Source organism: Bombyx mandarina, chromosome 01 (genome assembly GCF_030267445.1).
Source record: "Bombyx mandarina strain Sakado chromosome 01, ASM3026744v2".
Taxonomy (NCBI): Eukaryota; Metazoa; Arthropoda; class Insecta; order Lepidoptera; family Bombycidae; genus Bombyx; species Bombyx mandarina.
The window spans coordinates 11,387,438-11,407,438 of record NC_143208.1 but is presented as its reverse complement, the minus strand read 5'-3'; the positions used below and the strand labels follow the sequence as shown (position 1 = coordinate 11,407,438).

The following is a 20,001-nucleotide window of genomic DNA, read 5'->3' as shown; positions in this document are numbered from 1 at the left end:
TATGTCTATTGATTTTCTCGTTCACCGCCAAACGTACAAGTCTAAGTAAAATATCGGCAAATTCTTCATTGAAAGTAAACATATTTTATGTATTCATCACAGCAGAGGGTGTAACAAAATTGTTCACCCCGAAGCGAATGCGGGTAGCGGCGATGTTTATATCTCAAAACGACAATAATGAAACGCGCTCCGAAAATTATCTCAAACCAGTGATCTTAGCATTTCATCTGATGTTATAGATAACATAACATAAATACATTAATCAGCCTGTATTTCTGCTACCTTGATCAACGAAAACTACCTAAAACTAAATATCTATTACAAATAAACAAAATTGGAGTGTCGGTTTGTAATAATAAAATAACCACTTTTTACTAAATGCGTAATACACAGTACATACACCAAAATAACATTTTTTTTTAATTTTGTCTGTCTGTCTGTTTGTCTGTCTGTTTTTTTTTATATTGCTTAGATGGGTGGACGATCTCACAGCCCACCTGGTGTTAAGTGATTACTGGAGCCCATAGACATCTACAACGTAAATGCGCCACCCACCTTGAGATATCAGTTGTAAGATCTCAGTATAGTTTGTTCCGACTAATCTCTGGAACGGCTGAACCAATTTTGACGGGACTTTCACTGATAAGTAGCTGATTATATAAGGAGTAACTTAGGTTACTTTCTTTAAACTAGACTCACCGCGCGGCGTCACCCGTGGTATGACAATAGCCGCGGGTAAAATCGCGGGATTCGGCTAGTAATAAATAAAAAATTAAGAAAGAATATGTAAGCGTCAATAAGTTAATAAATCCTAAATAATACCCACATTTAGTTTATATTGCCAACAGAAACTAGTCGGTTCATTAGTGTAAGGCTTTTCATAGTTTGAGGGCTATTTATCCATAAATACTATATCGTGTTATATTTATCCTTTGACAATCCAGTATCTCTCGAGAACTATTCTGCGATTCTAGAGACCAAAGAATCACAAAAGCAAGCCGATTTGATAAAACTAGTGGTCCCCTAGTAGTCGAAATTCGACTATAGTTAATTGAAATAAATAAGTTTGTACATTATTATGGTTCATTATACTTCTATAATCACAGATTTCGCCAAGACTACACTATAGACTAATAATATTAAAGACAAACAAAATCTATTCTCAATTTTACCACTGACTTTAAACAATAACAAAATATATACGTATGTTGAGTCAAATATATAGTATTGTGTGTAATGTCTTTTTTTCATTAATTTAATGTATTTTTTATGCATAATTAAAAAAAGATGAACAGTCTGCACTCCTTCTCTATATTCTCTATAATTGTGGGAAATTTCATACTCCTCGGTCCGCGCAATTTTAATAAAAAAAGGGTACAATGTTTTTGCTTCACGTTTTTTTTATTTTTATTGCTTAGTTGGGTGGACGAGCTCACAACCCACCTAGTGTTAAGTGGTTACTGGAACCCATAGACATCTACAGCGTAAATGCACCACCCACCTTGAGATATAAGTTCTAAGGTCTCAAGTATAGTTACAACGGCTGCCCAACCCTTCAAACCGAAACGCATTACTGCTTCATGGCAGAAATAGGCTGGGTGGTGGTACCTACTCGCGCGGATTCACAAGAGGTTCTACCACCAGTAATTACGCAAATTATAATTTTGCGGATTTGATTTGTATTACACGATGTTATTCCTCCACCGTGGAAATCAAACGTGAACATTTATTGAGTACGTATTTCATAGTACACGTATTCATATATAGATACGCAATGTACTTACACGCGCGCGTAGTGTAAAGCAATGATGAATGAAATAGCGTCTAATGCACAGAAGCAAACAAACTCACGGCCCACCTCAAGGCATCGTCTCATCGTAGACGTCACAACATCAATGCCGTCAACCTTCTAGGACAGAAAATCGAAGATTCAAACACAATACAATAATACATACCTAGTCCGCTCATAAGTTCCGCTACAAATGAAGAGGCATTTTTTTAAATGAAGTAATGTAATATTATTAAAATTTATACCTACTTATTTATTAAAAGTCTCAGAAAAAAAAAGAAAAAAATTATATTCGAAATGGCCATCTTTGGCTTTTATACAGGCCTTTAATCTGTTTGGCCACGAATCTATGGATTTACGCACAGTTTCCAGAGGAAATTTCGCCACTGCTTGCTTCAAATATTTTTTTAGAGACTCAATGTCGAAGTGTCTTTTAAAGCCGGCCATCTCGTCTAAAATTGACCATAATTTGAAGTCTAAAGGGTTGACGTCTGGGCTAGATGAGGGCCAGTTTTCAGCTCTTATAAAGTCCGGAACGTCGGTTCCAAGCCAGGCTTGGGTAGTTCGTGCCTTGTGACCAGATGCAAAGTCCTACTGGAAAGTTCACGGTATGTAAAAAATGTATTGCTGAGAGCTTTCACAACATGATCCACGTACAGTCTTGATACACTTTGGCTGAAGTTTTCACTCCTTTTTCACAAAAATGTAGTTTTGTGACTCCTTGATAAGACACTCCCAACCAAACCATCACTGACGCAGGATGTTGACTTGAGCAGCTTCTTTAGAACTGTGAGCTTTGTCATTTTGCTTATTGTAGTGTTCTTCAATCGTGAAATTTTTTTCATCGGTATGGAGGATATTTCTGTGCCTTTCATCTGCGTATCGCGACACAAGGCGTTTTGATCGATCCACTCTCTTTACTTGTAAAGATTGATTTAGGGCATGTCCTGTATATCAACGATAAGGACCGAGATTCAGGTCTTGTTTTATAATAATACGCGACAGAGTCCTAGCGGGAATCTTCATTTCTCGCGATAAGATTTTTTGCTTCCTAATGGGGTTTCGACGAATTCTAGCTTTAACAGTAACACCTTTGTATTTCTTAAAGCACATGGCCGGCCCAATATTTTCTGGTCTTTGACAGACGAAATGTTGTTGTATCTGTACTATATACGAACATACGGCAAAACTTAGCAGTTTTTGAAGTGTCTGGAATATGACAAACGACTCCATACTCACTTTGTGCAAGGTGATCACTGCAATCCCATTTTCTTTAGCACCCCATTCCATATTGTAATTTGATAATGAACACGACAAAATATAAATATTTGAAATGGCGCAAAATCGAAAGAATTATAGTTATTAAAATTACATACGTGTTACAAATTCAAAATAATTAAAAAGTTGAAAAAAAGAAAAGTTTTATGTAACAGTATTTACGGCCAGACTAGTTACATACATATAATGCTACCCTTCAAATCGCAAAGCATGCTTGGCATTAGAAACGCAGCCACAAAATATGTCCGCAGTAAAACATACTTTCGCCCATAATTTCAATTATTCAGTTAAAAAGCGTCTTTAATTTAATAAAAAACTGCCCTCCGCATAGACATCTAGTTGTATATCTCGCATAGAACTAGACACTAACCAAATAAATTCATGATGCGCCGTGATTATCATTGAAGATGTGACGTAAATCGTTTCGTTGATCTGAAAACCTTCTCGGAAAGTCTAATGATAACTACAAAGCTATTTCGAATACACGAATATACGTGATTGAATAAATCGAACAATTAAATGTAGATATGTTTGTGTGTGTTTATGTACCTCCAAAATCTACATTCAATGTATTAAAAGATGGGTAATTAAATTATTTTTGTAGATTGTCCCGGGCGGCGGCCGTTTTGGAGCTACGCACGCCGCTGGGCTCTTCGACTCCTGGTTTCAGATGCAGGTTAGTACATTTTAGATTTCAAATTAATATTTTTACGCATATCGAAATTAATTATAGAAGTTTCTCGCGGGAACTAAGACTGTTCGATAAAATTTATCGTCAATATTCATATTGACTTTCATAGTAGGAAACAGTTCGGCTATGCTCGCCAGATTATTGATAATGGTGGTAGGACCTCTTGTGAGTCCGCGCGCGTAGGTATCACCAACCTACCTATTTCTGCCGTGAAGCAGTAGTGCGTTTCGGTTCGAAGGGTAGGGCAGTCGTTGTAACTATACTTGAGACCTTAGAACTTATATCTCAATGTGGGTGGCGCATTTACGTCGTAGATGTCTATGGGCTCCAGTAAACACTTAACACCAGGTGGGCTGTGAGCTCGTCCACCCATCTAAGCAATAAAAGTAAAAAATAATAATAATTTACAATCAGGTGAGATACAGCCTTCGATGGCAATCACAAGGTAGTTAGGAGTCAACGCTGTTACTGCCAAATACATACTATTTGTTTTGGTGAGACTCGAAGGAAACTTCCAAATAATGGTTTCTGAAACGGTTTAAGTTCGTGCTTAGTTTATTAGTGTTTTCATGCTTAGCTTTGAGACGACACGAATATAATATGAGTAAATACGGTAAATCGGTTTCTGTTTGTTGGTAATATTTATTGAACAAAATAAACAAAACGGTACTACAAATGTACGGACGTAATTTTGAAAGCGTTATGTTCCGGAACGCCTTAGAGGGCAAATGAAACAATTTTGGTCGCATAAAAATGGATGAATGAAAAACAAAACTGCTGAAATATATTTTTTAATTAATACGTGAAGCAAAAACTTTGTATCCCTTTTTACGAAAATTGCGCGGACGGAGGAGTATGAAATTTTGTACACTTATAGAGAATAAAGAGAAGAAGTGCACAACGCTAATTTTTTTTTAAAATAATGCATAAAAGATACATTAAATCAATAAAGAAAGCATTACACACACTACATACTATTTATTTGACGAACACACGCATGCATACTATTTATTGTCAAATTTTTGTTCTTGACGTCTGTGGTCAAATTGAGAATAGATTAAATATTGTTTGTCTTTATTAATATTTTTATATCGTGTAGCCTTGGCGAAATTTGTGATTATAGAAGTATAAAATATAATCATAATAGTGTACAAACTTACAATTCCAATTAATTATAGTCGAATTTCGACTGCTGCGGGACCTCTAGTATTTTTTAATACGTGAATCACACGACCGACATAATTTGAAGTGATTACCGAAACCCAGAGGCATAAGTAAAAAGCGGACCGCATGATTGCTTCGCGACAAACACAGGCAAAATGATGGTATCTATCCGTGCTAGTTTGTAGCATGCCTTACCGCCAGCGTACTACATAATTATTGTATATCAATTTAGTATTATGTAGTTCACATTATAAAAGGTTGTTTAACACGATGCATAAGATAGACTCGAATCCTATTTCGATAACGGAGATGTGTGAAAATTTAAAAATATATCAGATAATTAGTCATACTAGATACATGCTATATTATTATTATTGTTCTGGTATCGCATTATAAAATAAACAAAAAATACATTGTGTTTTTAATGGAATCACATCATAAAATGATTTATTGGACTAATGTTTCAAAAAGAAGATCGCAAAATAAATATGCCAAATGAAGGCCAAAAAATAACAATAATAAAACAAAAGAGAAAATCTAATATACAAAATGAATATTAAGGCTTATTGCGATTTAATATTACTTTGAATTGTGATCAAATTTTGAACGAGCCGCGAACACTAATCTATATATATAAAAATGAATTGCTGTTCGTTAGTCTCGCTAAAACTCGAGAATGCTGGACCGATTTGGATAATTTTGATTTTGAATTATTTGTGGAAGTCCAGAGAAGGTTTAAAAGGTAGATAAATATGAAAATGCTCGGATTTAAATAAAAAAATAACAATTTTATTTTTCCTTTGATGTGTCCCCAGTCGGACGGATTCATTTTGTTAATTTTATACAAAAGATTAGGTCTTTTATTTATCGATTGAGGCACTACGAAGTCTGCCGGGTCAGCTAGTAAATTATAAAAACCAAATTCATGTACATACATAAATTGCAGTCGTAGCAGACCAATAATTATTATTGAAAAATGAAATCTTCGTTGGGACTTTATCCAAATGTCAATTCAAGACATATCCCTAAGAGTACCGATAGACAGGCACTATATGAATGAATGGGTTTCTAATCAACAAATTCTAAACAAAATAACTAAGCTAAAATAACATTTATCGCTCTAACAATAAAAACAAATTTTGCTTGTACACCGTTTAGTGATAGTTTAAAGTAATTCGTATTCTGTATAGTGTTGTGACATTGTCACGTATGAACGACACATCTGTGCATGTTTAAATGAATCCCACAATAAACGGGAATCTTAGCTATGCGTCACTAAAATAATGCTGCAACTGAATTGTCTAACTTACAGGGAAAAAGTAAATATTACTTTATTTACAATAATAAAAATCGGTTATTTAATAAAGATAGATAATTTAATACAGATAAGGTCTGTTGTGTGACACTGTCTACCATTTAATAGTAAAAAATGTTAGTGAAAGAAAAATGGAAAATTTTGTTGATTAATTTTGAATTCACGTAACAGACATAAAAAAAATATTGAAATCTGGATACGACAACGTCAATGCGATTGTAATACAATTTATTCGTGTTTCGGTAAAATTTGAATGTTTCTAAATTTATGCGCGCATAAAAAATCTAAATAAGATCAATCACCTTCTTCTATCTATCTATCTTTCAGCCCAAGAGACGTCCAATCATGGATATGAGCCTCCCCTAAGCCTCACCATACCGGTACTATAAGATACTTTTTTTATTAAATTTTTTATTGCTTAGATGGGTGGACGAGCTTACAGCCCACCTGGTGTTAAGTGGTGACTGGAGCCATAGACATCTACAAAGTAAATGCGCCACCTACCTCGAGATATAAGTTCTAAGATCTCAAGTATAATTACAACGGCTGCCCCATCCTTCAAACTGAAACGCATTACTGCTTCACAGCAGAAATAGGCAGAGTGGTGGTACCCACGCGTGGGGACTCATAAGAGGTCCTATCACCAGTAAAAGCAATAAGTAAGCAATAACAACAAAATTTAAAGCTTAACGACAAAGGTACAAATATAATTGATATAGATCTGACATGCTTTGTAACGTAAAGAATTACATTTGATATGAAAATACACAGTTCATTGGAGCTAAAATAGTATAAAAAGCATAAAATAACGTACACAGATTAGGCCAATTTACACGGTACATAAGTTGTGTAGACGTCATTGTGGCAGGGCATCCACCGTGTCGATCGTATGGGAATCGCATTTAAATGAACCGGATAGTCAATGCGCTTTGCGGTCAATTTATTCATTAATAAGAATACACAGCAACTGATAAATATGATTTAACTAAATATATATTTTCGGCATGTTTGATCTTTTGCTGTCAGCTTTAAATACGATCAGAGGAATATCCGCCGTATGCTTTATTGTTAATCACCATGAACGGGGTAAACTACAGCCATTTAAATTAAGAATAATTCCGAAACTCATAGACCGCGAAAATGTAAACAGCCATCTTGAATTAATAATCAATTGAACTAGAAAATAATTTAAGGTTCATAATTTTTATACCAAAATAAATGGGAAATTTGATACGGCAAAACTTACATTATGATATAATGTAATTAATTATCTTACTGTACTTATTCTCAAAGCTTAGAAACAAGACAATTTAAAAAAAATGCTTTATACACAGTTAATCATTGAAATACTAATTCTTACTGTGTGTCGGCAAAATTCTTAATCGTGTACTTTGTGTATTTTAGTTATTAGTCTTATGTTTTGATTAGAATTATTTAAATTATAACGTATTTAAAACATTTTATGAGAAAATTATTTTAAATAAATCTAATCGAATACAAGCTTAGTTTGTTGGACTACATTTGAGCGTACGATTTTTGAATCGGGCGCATATTCTTCAAAATGTTTCTCCCGCGTATTTTTCCAAAGAAGATATCACCTAAAGGTCTCTGTCACCAGGTCATAAAATTAAAAAAAAAAACCCGCGTATTTCTAGAACATTAATATATTTGAGTATTCGTTAATTAGATTCAATTGTTTTAAATACACAGTGCGTTGCTATAAGCGATTAAATCAGCGCGTTATCAGTGGCAACGATTTCATACCGGAAGAATTTAATGTTTTTTCGTGCAATTTTACAAATAAGCGCCGAATGGAAATCCAGTTTTTTTTTCGCGTATCGATGAACGTAACTCAAGCAATTCGTTGATAACAGTTAACCGTTAATGCGTTCGAGTTTTTTTTTCTTGTATCATTTCGAAATAACAGGTGCGTAGCGATACGAACCATTGATTGATATTAGTGGGAAATTTGTAGTTACTTTGTGGTAGGTCTCAGTTACCACTCAACTCCAGCTGCTAGATCCAAATTCAAAGTAATTAAAAGTGAATTCTAGTCTACAAGATCTACCATAAAATAAAGAGTCCATAAGAGTTATTATTATAAAATTTAATATAATTTTTTTTATTGCTTAGATGGATGGACGAGCTCACAGCCCACCTGGTGTTAAGTGGTTACTGGAGCCCATAGATATATACCTTGAGATATAAGTTCTAAGATCTCAGTATAGTTACGACTATACGACTGTCCCGTCCTTCAAACCGAAACGAATTACTGCTTCACGGCAGAAATAGGCAGGACGGTGGTACCTACCCGTGCGGACTCACAAGAGATCCTACCACCTAAATCAGTAAAACATCTACAAGATCAACCATAAAATAAAGAGTATGTCTGTTATTATTATAAAATTAAATTTAATATAAATAAAGTTAACTTACTATTCTCAAGAGTAATTAATTCATTTACACAAATTCATTACAGGCAGTCTCGAGATTCAGTATCCATTACCTTTTAACTTCATTCGGTTCGTTATGAATTTAATACTCATATTTTTTACTATCAGCATAAATCAATGTTTTCATTGGAAATGATCCTTAGTTTTATTTAACGAGAATGCAGACAAAGCGATTTATATGAATTTGTTACCTGACTACGTACCTGAGAGCATTTACCTAGAAATTCATACCTCGATAATCGTATTGGGTCATTCCTACACGCCTTTTACGCTCGCGTGCATCATTAAACGGTATGTTTATTTTATTATAACATAATATTTTGCGTTCTAGTGTTACACGCATAAAACGAATGCAGCTTTCTTATAACTTTGAACTTTGAACGTTTATATTAAATTCGAATGTTCTTCTTCACAATGATATAGTTCACGTCATTACGAAATCCTCCCGATCCATTAACGGTGCTTTTAGGTACCACTAGCACCGGTCACCGTCCTCGTCGAACCCGTCGCTTGCGACGAAGTGCTCGACGAGCGAATTAACCCACAGACATAGCCCACTGCGTTTCTCGCCGGATCTCCTCAGTGGGTCGCGTTTCCGATCCAGTGGTAGATTCTGCGAAGCACTGCTCTTGCTAGGGCCAGTGCAACACTCCGGTTTGAGCCCCGTGAGCTCACCTACACATTAGGGTGAAGCTGAAATAGCCTCTCAAGGCTATCAGCATAGGTAGGAAAGAAAAAAAAAGCACTATGATATATGTATGCACATACCACACCAACATAAATATACATTGTCGTGAAATTTGTAGCGGGCAACTAACATACATTACGAAAAAATATTTCACAGATGCCTGAATCTCGCTAACGACGTTTTCAAGATAATTTCCGAACAATCGAGCCGTCGCTACCGAGAAATTTGATCCGCTTTTTTTTTAATCCTACTTATGCTGAGAGGCTATTTCAGCTTCTCTTTGACGTGTAGGTGGGTTCACGGGGCTCAAACCGGGAGTTTTGCTAACACTGGCCGTAGCAAGAGCCGTGTTTCGCAGAATCTACCACCGGATCGGAAACGCGACCCACTGAGAAGATCCGTCGAGCCCTTCGTCGCAAATTCGGTTCGGCGAGGACGGTGACCGGTGATCCGCTTTTTTTATTGCCGTATAGGCAGACAAGCATACGGCTCACCTGATAGTGAGTGGTTACCGTCGCTCATGGACATGAGCAATGCCAGAAGAGCCAAGCCGCGGCCTACAAATCACTTGGAGGAAGATCTTCCTTTTATAGCTACCCCCCAAAAATGTCTCTGAAAATAAATAAATAAAGCACCTAGCTTGACATTTACATATACATATTTTTGAATCTCGACATTAAAGAAACTTCTGAAGCGGCTGTACTAACTAAAATTTTCTCCTGTACTGTTTCAATTTCTTTTTAAATCGTCCATGTGCCCTTGACATTGTTAGTGTCCACGAGGGGCAATGATTACATTACGTTACATGGACCCAAAATATAACCTAAGATGATATCTGATAATGGTATATAGGTCATACACATATTTATTGGAATTGTTGCAATTTCCAAAGGCGAAACTTAAACTGAATTATATTATGTAATCATCACACATCCTCATAAACGCTATATTTAATGCCAACATGAGCAACGGAGTAGTAAGCAGTGAAACGACAAAATCATTTAAGCGGTTGCATTTCTACCAAGCTAGTTGAAGTGTATGAGGGAAGCCAAAAGTTTAATTTCCATCAAACCTAATCACTCATGCATGTTCTTTTGATTATTACAAATGTACAAAAACGAAATTGACTCGATGTTCTGAGATTATCACGTTACTTCCTTAACTATTGTATTAGTAGTCATCGGCAATAGCTTTTGTATTTTATTCAAATAAATATTATAAATAAAATTATTTACTGTGATACTCAGTTTATATGAAAAATTATGAATATTGCACTAATTGGTTAATAGAGTCGCTGTTAAGTGTCTTACAGTATAATTTTCCTTACGTTAGGTCATACCAGTTGTACCTTTCATATTTCATTAGAAAAATTGTTACCCGCCTGCGGGATTCGAATACCGTTGCATCGCTAGACACGAATGCACAGGACGTCTTATCCTATAGGCCACGACGACTTCACTCCGTTCAAAATTTCAATTTTCTTTGACGGCACATGTAGCAAGAGATAAGTTGGCTTTTTCTGAAACGACTGCATAAGACTGTTGTTATTATTAGCAAGCAGCGGCTTGGTTGTACTGTAAGCTCGTCTGCCTACGCTCAATGAAAAGAAATAAATAATTTTACTACAAACCATTCACGCATTCCGTTTTGTCTTGGAATAATGAGATATTGACCTTACGAATTTAGTATTTAAACTCATTGTTTGGGCTAGCGTCTCGCCCACCATATATGCGCATTAGCTTAACCAGTATGACCTAACAAAAATAATATCTTACAACTTTATTTATGTACATTCGATTCCTGTGTTCTATTGCATTACCGAAGCCACTGTAACAGCATACGAGTTGAACAGTCCGCCACAATATCTCAGGGTAGCGTGATTAGTTTATTACACGGTAAAGTTCAGCGTGTAAAATAATATTATACGCGCCATTAGAGCGGCGGGCACTGTGACATCGTCCATTGTTCTGTTCCTAGTTCAGTAAATCTACGAGCAATGTCGTCGTTAGGAATGCGCATCGCTACTTTTACGATTAAATTTACCGGTACCCTATTCACGAATAATGAACGTAAAATTTTTGAAACGAAGTTCCTTATGGGACGATGCGTAGGGGTACCCTAACCGGGAAGAAACGTCCGTAACGTAAGATTTTTATTAGTAATGCACACAGTTTACGACTTAACTTTGTAATAACGTACAAAAAATAACATGTTTTTTACTTATTTTTATTAATTAAAAAATCATAATAAAAAATGTATACCCGAATGGAAATTAAAATTAATATTTTTATAATAAGGAACTTCGTTCCTATCCGGTGTACCACGACGCCACACATTTTTATTTATTTATTTATTTATTTATTGGCGTCAATGAGCCATCAGTAGCGCACACGCGTCCGTGCCCCGATAAGTAAGACGCCTTGTGTACTCGTATCGAGTGATGCGAACAAACTAGATTCGATTTTTTTTTCTAAATTAAAAATGTATAAAGGAATAATATTCTCGATTGAATTATCATTCGTATGGCGTATTATGTACCGGGATAAAAACAAGTGTCTCTAGTCAGGTTCGAAAGTGCTGCGTAGTAAAATAGAGACTTCTGCTTCAAGTTACAACGTGGGTGGCGTTCACGTTGTCATGTCTATGGGCGCCAATGACAACTTAACACCAAGCTAGCTGTTACTAACTGAAACTATCGTTTTTGAACACGTGCTCCGTACATAATACTGTAGTGGTCGCCGTGGCCTAAAGGATAAGACGCATGGTGTTCTTGTTTCAAGCGTTGCGAATATGCCGGGGTTGGAATAATTTCTAATGAAACACGTACTTGACGTATGAGGTATAGTATAAGAACTCTCAGACACAGCCCACTGAGTTTCTCGCCGGATCTTCTCAGTGGGTCGCGTTTCCGATCCGGTGGTAGATTCTGCGAAGCACAGCTCTTGCTAGGCTTCGTGTTAGAATCGTCGTCAGGTTTGAGCCCCGTGAGTTCACCTACTAGTTACGGTTACGCTGGAATAGCTTCTCTAGGCTACCAGAATAGGTAGAAAAAAAAAAAAGTATAAGTTACCGGTATTTTGAATAATCAGTATACGTAACTATATTAATTTCCAGATTTGAAATATAATAGGCAAATAAGGCACTATACTGAAATCTAAACGAAAAGTAAGCTTTTGATTACCTAAAATCTAAATTTGCCGACGTGACGAAAGTACATAATTACTCATTGCAAAAAACATTCATTCAAAGAACGGCGACTTCAAAATTCTCCACAAGCACAGCAACCAATTTCCTCATTAAAATGGAAGTATCTAAAATCAGTTCAATCGATTTTTTTATTTCGATTAATTTAATAGGAGCCCTCAAAAGCAATACCGCCATCATCGCCGCATCATCAAAATTCGTCACGGCATTTTCGACCTTAACTTGAGGGCGATGGGCCGGTTCAAAGGTCATTCCGTATCGCGATTAGTCAAATTACATATAAATTATTAACATTAGTATGTAATAATACTCTTACCTGACAAATGACACAGTCGAATGCCCGTGCTGAGTTGCGTAAGCGGCTTCGTCAATGAGATAGACGTGAGGGTCGGCAATCGGCTCCCAGGGACAGGATTCACGGTCCAACTAGCCAACACAATGATCGTACTCAATACTTGATCGATTATGCCATTATGTGTGCGTACGTCGATGTATTCTTTTCTATATTAGTTAATTTTGTAACCAAATACATGTGTTAATCGAGGAAAGGAATCAATCGGCTGCCGTTGGGTATACTCAATGTAATTATAAATATGTGTATATTTTAGTTTCGTTTTTGTAGCTTAGAGGTGTTACTTATGTTTTGAGATAGGCTGTGAAAAAGTTAACACCTGTCATCTTGTCTCCTACCTACCGCAATCCAAAAACGGATTCGATTTCACACGAACAATTTGTGGTAGGCAGCGGCTTGGCTCTGTACCTGGCATTGTTGAAGTCCATGGGCGACGGTAACCACTCATCATCAGGTGGACCGTATGCCCGTCTGCCTACAAGAGCAATAAAAAAAAAGAACAGCATACATTTTTTTTTCTATTTCAAAATTAGTTGATGTTGTATGCCGGATGAAATGTCGGCAAATCAACTATCTCTATTTTCTTTCTTGGATGGATTCATAAAACGCTCAGTCAAAATTATATATGTATTCGTTTGTTTTGTTTTTGGTCTGTATTATTTTTACCAATTAGGTACGGTTGTAGACAAGTTCATGTACCAATGACTGGAGTAAATCTTTTCACTGCCTATCTCAAAACACAACTGACGCATTTCAGCAAATAAAAATTAAAATATTATATATCTGTATATAATGTATATAATATTCCATATATATTTATAAATATGTAATAATACCGTACCGCATGGCGTCGCATCACAATAGCATCGGTATCGCAGGATCCGACTGATGCATGACCACGACCACTCTGTCAAGGGTGTACGACTGGGAAGAAGAAGAAGAATATATACGAGTATGTTTCTTATTGGTAGACGATGCGTTTGAATATTGTTTATCCCAATAAGTCGAAACTTTGTTGTTACCACCGCAGAGTATGTCTTTTTCATCAACATATGATAAGTAACGAAAAGGGATTACTTACTAGCTCCATTTACTACCTATATATTTAACAATAGTTACAGCGCAGCTTGGTCGTGTTTCAGTAGTTATAAAATAAATTAAAAAGATATACTTAAATTCGTTTGTGCTCACCCCGTGTTGTAAGTCCGCACGAATTGTTAGGTCCTGTTTATTTCTGCAACCTCATATTCCGATATAAAAGGGCATAATAGCTCTTTTTTCAATAAAGTTAAGACTTAAATTTATGTCTCTGAGTGGGTGACATTTTTCACCTTTTGTCGTCTATTCTTGCTTCAACAACAGCCTAACACCAAGCGACGAGAAAACCTTTAATTAAATCCTGCATGGTCTATCACCCATAAAAAAAATTTACAGTTAATATAATCTTAGTAATTTAACCCATAATTTTTTTGTTACAGTTAATATGATCTTAGTAATTTAACATTAAGCGTGACAAGTTAACCTGAATGTCACTAAGGACGGTTTTAAAGACGTACGTAAATGTGTCGATATCTTTGGCCACTTATCACTATACGAGTATATCAAGGAGTAAACATTAAAAACCTACATTTGCTTATAAGCAACTACGACTGATACTAAGAAAACTGACATTTAATTGTATATTCGAACGAAGTAATATTGTGAACTTGATTTTACGAACACGTTTATCATACCTAATTAAAACAAAATTATTATTCTTTTAATGTAATAGTTCTTATTTATTTGTCTACCGATATTCAGTTCTTTTAATTTATCGGATCATCAAAAACACCAATATTGCTGTACTGCATTATTTTTGCGGTATCAGGCTATATTCGAAATGCGGACGCAACACGACCGCTTACCTTGACGTTCCATCTAAAAGTGAAATATATTAGAAAAAATATATATAATTGAATGAATGATTTTACCATAGAGTTTTTAACAAAGACTTTACCATAGATTATAATACAGTTTATCAATTTGAATGAAGCGAGCGGTACCCTTGCTTATCCATTTAATTCATATTTCACAAATGGCATCTTCAATAAACTTTTATTACTATCACTCAACTGTATAAATTACAACAGAGATAACTCGAATACTTTAAGGTTATAAACATATATTGATACTAAATTATTTATTTATATAATTATTAAATCAAGTCATTTATATAATTAGGTACCATAACAATTCAATTAGGAATATTAAGAGCAAGGAGTCATGAAATCTCAAAGCACTTGATGAAGAATAGTACACACAGTACTTGAGCCTTATCTCGTTATTACATTGCATCTAAAGGTAATTAAGTAATCCATTAACTTAAATCAAGAATCAGAATTAAATAAAGTTTGATCGCAAAACCAACGAAACAATGCAATATCTAATAATAAGACTCCAATGAATCTATATTCAATTATAATCGAATTGCGATACGCTGTAAAAAGCCCTTATTGCTGTCACTAGAATCTTACCAACAGCACCCTTAAAATAAAAAAGACGAAAAATCTGTCATGCTATTGCGTGTACTTTCAGAATGAATTTATAAATTCTGAAAATCCCTTTCTAAATAAGCCTAGCCATAGGAAATGTTAATTTCTACCGAGAAAAACTTTCTGTATCACTCTTAGCTTAATTATTTACTTCTTGAAAAACATTATCTATTAATAGATCCAGATAGAATAGATAATAGATACAGAAACAAGTAGACTTACTTTCGCATTTATAATTTCGTTGTAGTTCAGTTTTGCTTTAAGTATTAGAGAAATATAAAATTGAGCAATAGGTTGCGTCATCGAACTTTGTGTTTATCGAATACGTTCAAATGTTTTGTATAGCTAAAATCGATTTTTAATCGAAAATCGGCCGCATTAAAAACCTTTGTGCATAAGCCGCCTTATAAGACATTTTTCACGCAACTATAAATAAAGAACGTTACGAAACTTTCCATTTAAATTTTAGTAAACAAAGATCAATCATAATAAATAAATAAAAAGAAACGTCTTTGCTAAGCTCTTTACTTCATCAACAAATTATAGTTACGTCGACTTTCACCGGTTGAAACCAAATACATTATACTGTTCATTTGGTAAAACTAAAAACAATTTATGTCCGTAACATAATAACACTTTGGGAAATATCTCAATACTTCTTTGCCATAATTCAAACTAACTGTTCGCTAACGAGAGAAATATTTTAAACGTTATTCGTGCTGCGTTCCCTGATTGTAGTCGCCGCGACAATAACGTTACTTTCATTCATATTCTTGACTCTTTCGCTCCTTTGCGTCTATCATTAGAGAAAAACAAAGAAGGAAATATCGTTCGCATAGGTTAGTACGGGTGACGTCAAATTGGTACTACACCACGTAAACTTAAAACGTATCTATAGAATGACCCTTTCAAAACTTTTGCATGTCCGATTCTATTTTCATCTTCAAGGATTCTAATTAATAAGAAAGAATAAGGATTATAATCTTTCGGAATTGACGTGTTTGCCCTCTCACCTAGTGCTTTGAATGATACCGCACGGCTTCCAAGCAACCTGTCGTCTAACTACATTCAAATTCCCTTATAAGAAACGGTCGTCCAGTCGACCAGGCGGTATTACAAAGTTTGCGGAGAACAGACAATCTGGGTTAGGGCGACGCGACCCCAAATCGATCTTGCAATCTCAGTCGTGTTTCATAGGAGTGAGCGAGATGGTAGAGTGTGACCTAGAGTAGCAGGTTGGGAATCCGGAAGGTATGAAGAAACCGGCTCGGCAGTGCATTTTTCCGCTCAATGGAAAGCTCTACGAATGCGAACCGATACTAAACATTTTTCTCAATATTTTGGAATAATCGATTAATGTCTTAATTGTAAATGTGATAATGTTATTTTATATTCTTCTGAGTCTTTTGTCACTATATTCTTCTACATTTTATAATTCAATACGCAATGCCTACTAATTAGTAAAAGTATTGCTAAGCTATTATCACTTTTGATTCGTTTGAAGGTAGTGTTTCAATTGGCCGGCGGAAAATAGGTCTTCAGGGCTCGTGGCAAGTGCTGACAGTGTGAAACGCTAAGGGCCTGTCCCATTTGGCGTTCTCATCTCGAGCGCTTTCTAGCCTGCGGCGTGGCGCGGCTCGTCACCTGCGGCCATTCGCCACATTCCTCGGCCGCGGTCATGTTGACACACGTCGGCGGAAAACTGGAAGCGGATGTACTCGCGACTTCTCTTAAACCGCTTTGTTTAATCACAATTCGTGTTATATTTATTCAGCGTGGGTGCACGTGTCCGGTCGCATCGTTGATTTGCAAAAACGCATGTCAAATACGATGTTGTCGTGTAAACTTTATACAATATGATTTTAGTGGTTTACGCTAATTCTATAATACATATATATAAAAAGGAATTGCTGTTCGTTAGTCTCGCTAAAACTCGAGAACAGCTGAATCGATTTGGCCAGAGAAGGCTTAAAGGTAGATAAATGAATGAAAATACTCGGAATTAAATAAAAAGAACAATTTTGTTTTCCCTTTTGATGTGTCCCCGTCGGACGGATTCCTTTTGTTTGTTTTAAGTTTATTTTATACAAAAGCTTAGGTCTTTTATTTATTGATTGAGGCACTACGAAGTCTGCCGGGTCAGATAGTACCTAATAAAATATGACGTTAACTGTTCATTTCAGTCATATTATTCGTTGTATGATAGCAGGGTTTATTATATGGATCTGAAAACTATGCGTGGCCCAAATGACTGCGATAGTATGTCATCCGGTCTATTTCAACCGGGAAGCAACTCAGGAGTGTTCCGGTCCGAGTCCGGTTTTTCTATGACGCGTATTGGATCCGATAGCCGCTTAGAGACAGGTTGCTTTGAGAATCATTAAAAAAAAAGTTGTTTATTAAAAATTTAATATCAAACTTAATGTGGTTTTCGCGTTAATATTTTCCTTTTTTTGCAAATTGAGATTTCTATTGCCAATTTTAACATCAATTTAAATATGAACAGACCTCACTGTCTAATGACGTTATTTCTTGCGATCATATAATAATTTAGTATGACCCCACGGTAAATCTGTTTCTGTGATCTGAGTAGAAGAGAGATTAGAGAATTGATGACAAAAACATTCCATGCCGTAATTAGTTTCAGATTTCGAGTGCTTAGTTCAATATTGAGTAAAATTGTATGGATTTAGAAATTTTGTTTCGATCGAAATTATCGAAGTGTCAAAGTTGCAGTACACCATGGCTAGTTTAAGCTGCGCGGCAAAATGCAAAGATAGAGAGATTATTCTAATAAAATTTGTTCGGTAATAATTCGAAATAGTTAGTGCGTATTTACCTTATTATTTACTTAAACTTAAAAAGGCAAATGATCCACACAAAATAACGACATAACACATCAAAAGATTTCACCTTTACTTTTTAAACGAAATAAAACAGTTTATTGCCATATTGCATAATACATATTGTGATAATAAGACAAAATTGTTGAAAGCCGCAACTAAGTGCCGGTCAGGTATGCAAACATTATTGTATTCTATTCTATATTTTATGGAAATGATGAACGTAATTTGCTTCCTTCAAGTACAAATTAAATGGTTGATATTTCATTGACCGGTTTGCTGAGTGATTGCAGAAACATCGTTTAACGATCGTGTACTGAGGAGTACCTACTATAGTTTTTTTTTTTTTTTTTATAGCCTTTATAGGCAGACGGGCATATGGCCCACCTGATGGTGAGTGGTTACCGTCGCCCATGGACTTCAGCAATGCCAGGGGCAGAGCCAAGCCGCTGCCTACCGAACCGAAGTTAAAAAGCTATAAGTTGATTTTGTGTTTACTATTTATTAACTGCCGTAATACAAGATCCCTGTCGAAGTCTACGTTAATCGCATTTTATATAAGGTCTGGACGTAGTTCTTATTGTCTATATCTTTCCGGTACCTGCAACTCTATCTTAGGGCCCAGCTGTTTTGTATTCAAGAACACCATTTAACATAGTTAATTAAGAAGATTTAAATAAATAATATGATAAGCAGTTTTACCATTCAGTGGATTTGGTTGCACTTTATATATTATACGGCCTTTTTTTTAAATGTACCTTTGTTAAATATTTGTCTGTAATTAGTCAAACTTCCCCTAACCCGATGTTGTGATAAATATTTCTAGAAATTTAAATGAAACTTAAGCGGTAGATACAGCAGCTTGGATGCGCCCTTGGCTATTCAGAAAACTGTAAGCAGCAGTAGCACTTATCGAAATGTACTATTGCCAGCTCACGGCGGTTCAATCTCAACAGTTCTTTAAAAACGTTTCCCAATTTGACTGTTACATTGTCTTCTTACGTGTGTTTATTTAATTAATGTTTTCACTACTTTATCAGCATTGAAAACATGGATTTCGATAGAAATTTATTTTTAAAATATATTATTATTTAGTATAGCACGAATCGCATTTCGTCCCGGCTACATGTGTCATCGACTCGCCGACTCTATTTGCATTGGTTATCTTATTGACACGTTCAAAACACTTATCAGTCGGATGGTGACTTCAACGTAGGGTCTCAGTTCCTTTTGCGTGTTTTCCTTTTTAATTTTGTATCTATTACAGGAATTGTTAAACTAAACACATTTAATTGTAGTTCAAAGACAGAATACTCGTCTGTTATTATATACGAGTATTAGTTAACTTTTTCTTTTCAGTATTTATGTAGTCATTTTCTGTTTTTCTAATCGACTTCTCAATATAACACGTGGATATTTAAAAAATTAAGCTGGTAAAAGACTTTTATTTTATTTTTATTAACAAATATGATTTTGCAAATTTAACAATTAAGATTGCGGATAAATGTGATATTATGATCCCTACATATACATATTTTGGTTAAAGCGACATTTTTGCAACTTTACAAGAGAGCCATTTCAAGTTTAAAATTTTAGAAAAATATCATAACCGTAAAGTCTTCTTCAGATATTTGAATGGGTTAAGCTTAATTGAAGCTCCATTAAAACATCGAATTCTTGATACTAATACCAG

The 20,001-nt window shown here is 35.3% G+C and overlaps 1 protein-coding gene and 1 long non-coding RNA gene across 4 annotated transcripts in view; one reads left to right on the top strand and one right to left on the bottom strand.

Moving 5' to 3' along the window:
- The window catches only part of LOC114246939 (uncharacterized), a 74,791-nt gene that overhangs the window by 3,209 nt on the left and 51,581 nt on the right, over positions 1 to 20,001 (top strand). For all 3 annotated transcript variants that reach the window (XM_028179702.2, XM_028179701.2, XM_028179703.2), the window contains exon 2: positions 3,672 to 3,743. In XM_028179702.2, coding sequence (XP_028035503.2) covers positions 3,672 to 3,743 — 72 coding nt within the window. The remainder of the gene's footprint in view (positions 1 to 3,671; positions 3,744 to 20,001) is intronic.
- The window catches only part of LOC149503546 (uncharacterized), a 52,699-nt gene that overhangs the window by 4,185 nt on the left and 28,513 nt on the right, over positions 1 to 20,001 (bottom strand). Inside the window, exon 2 of the long non-coding RNA XR_016323632.1 lies at positions 12,899 to 13,008. This is a non-coding gene — a long non-coding RNA (uncharacterized LOC149503546). The remainder of the gene's footprint in view (positions 1 to 12,898; positions 13,009 to 20,001) is intronic.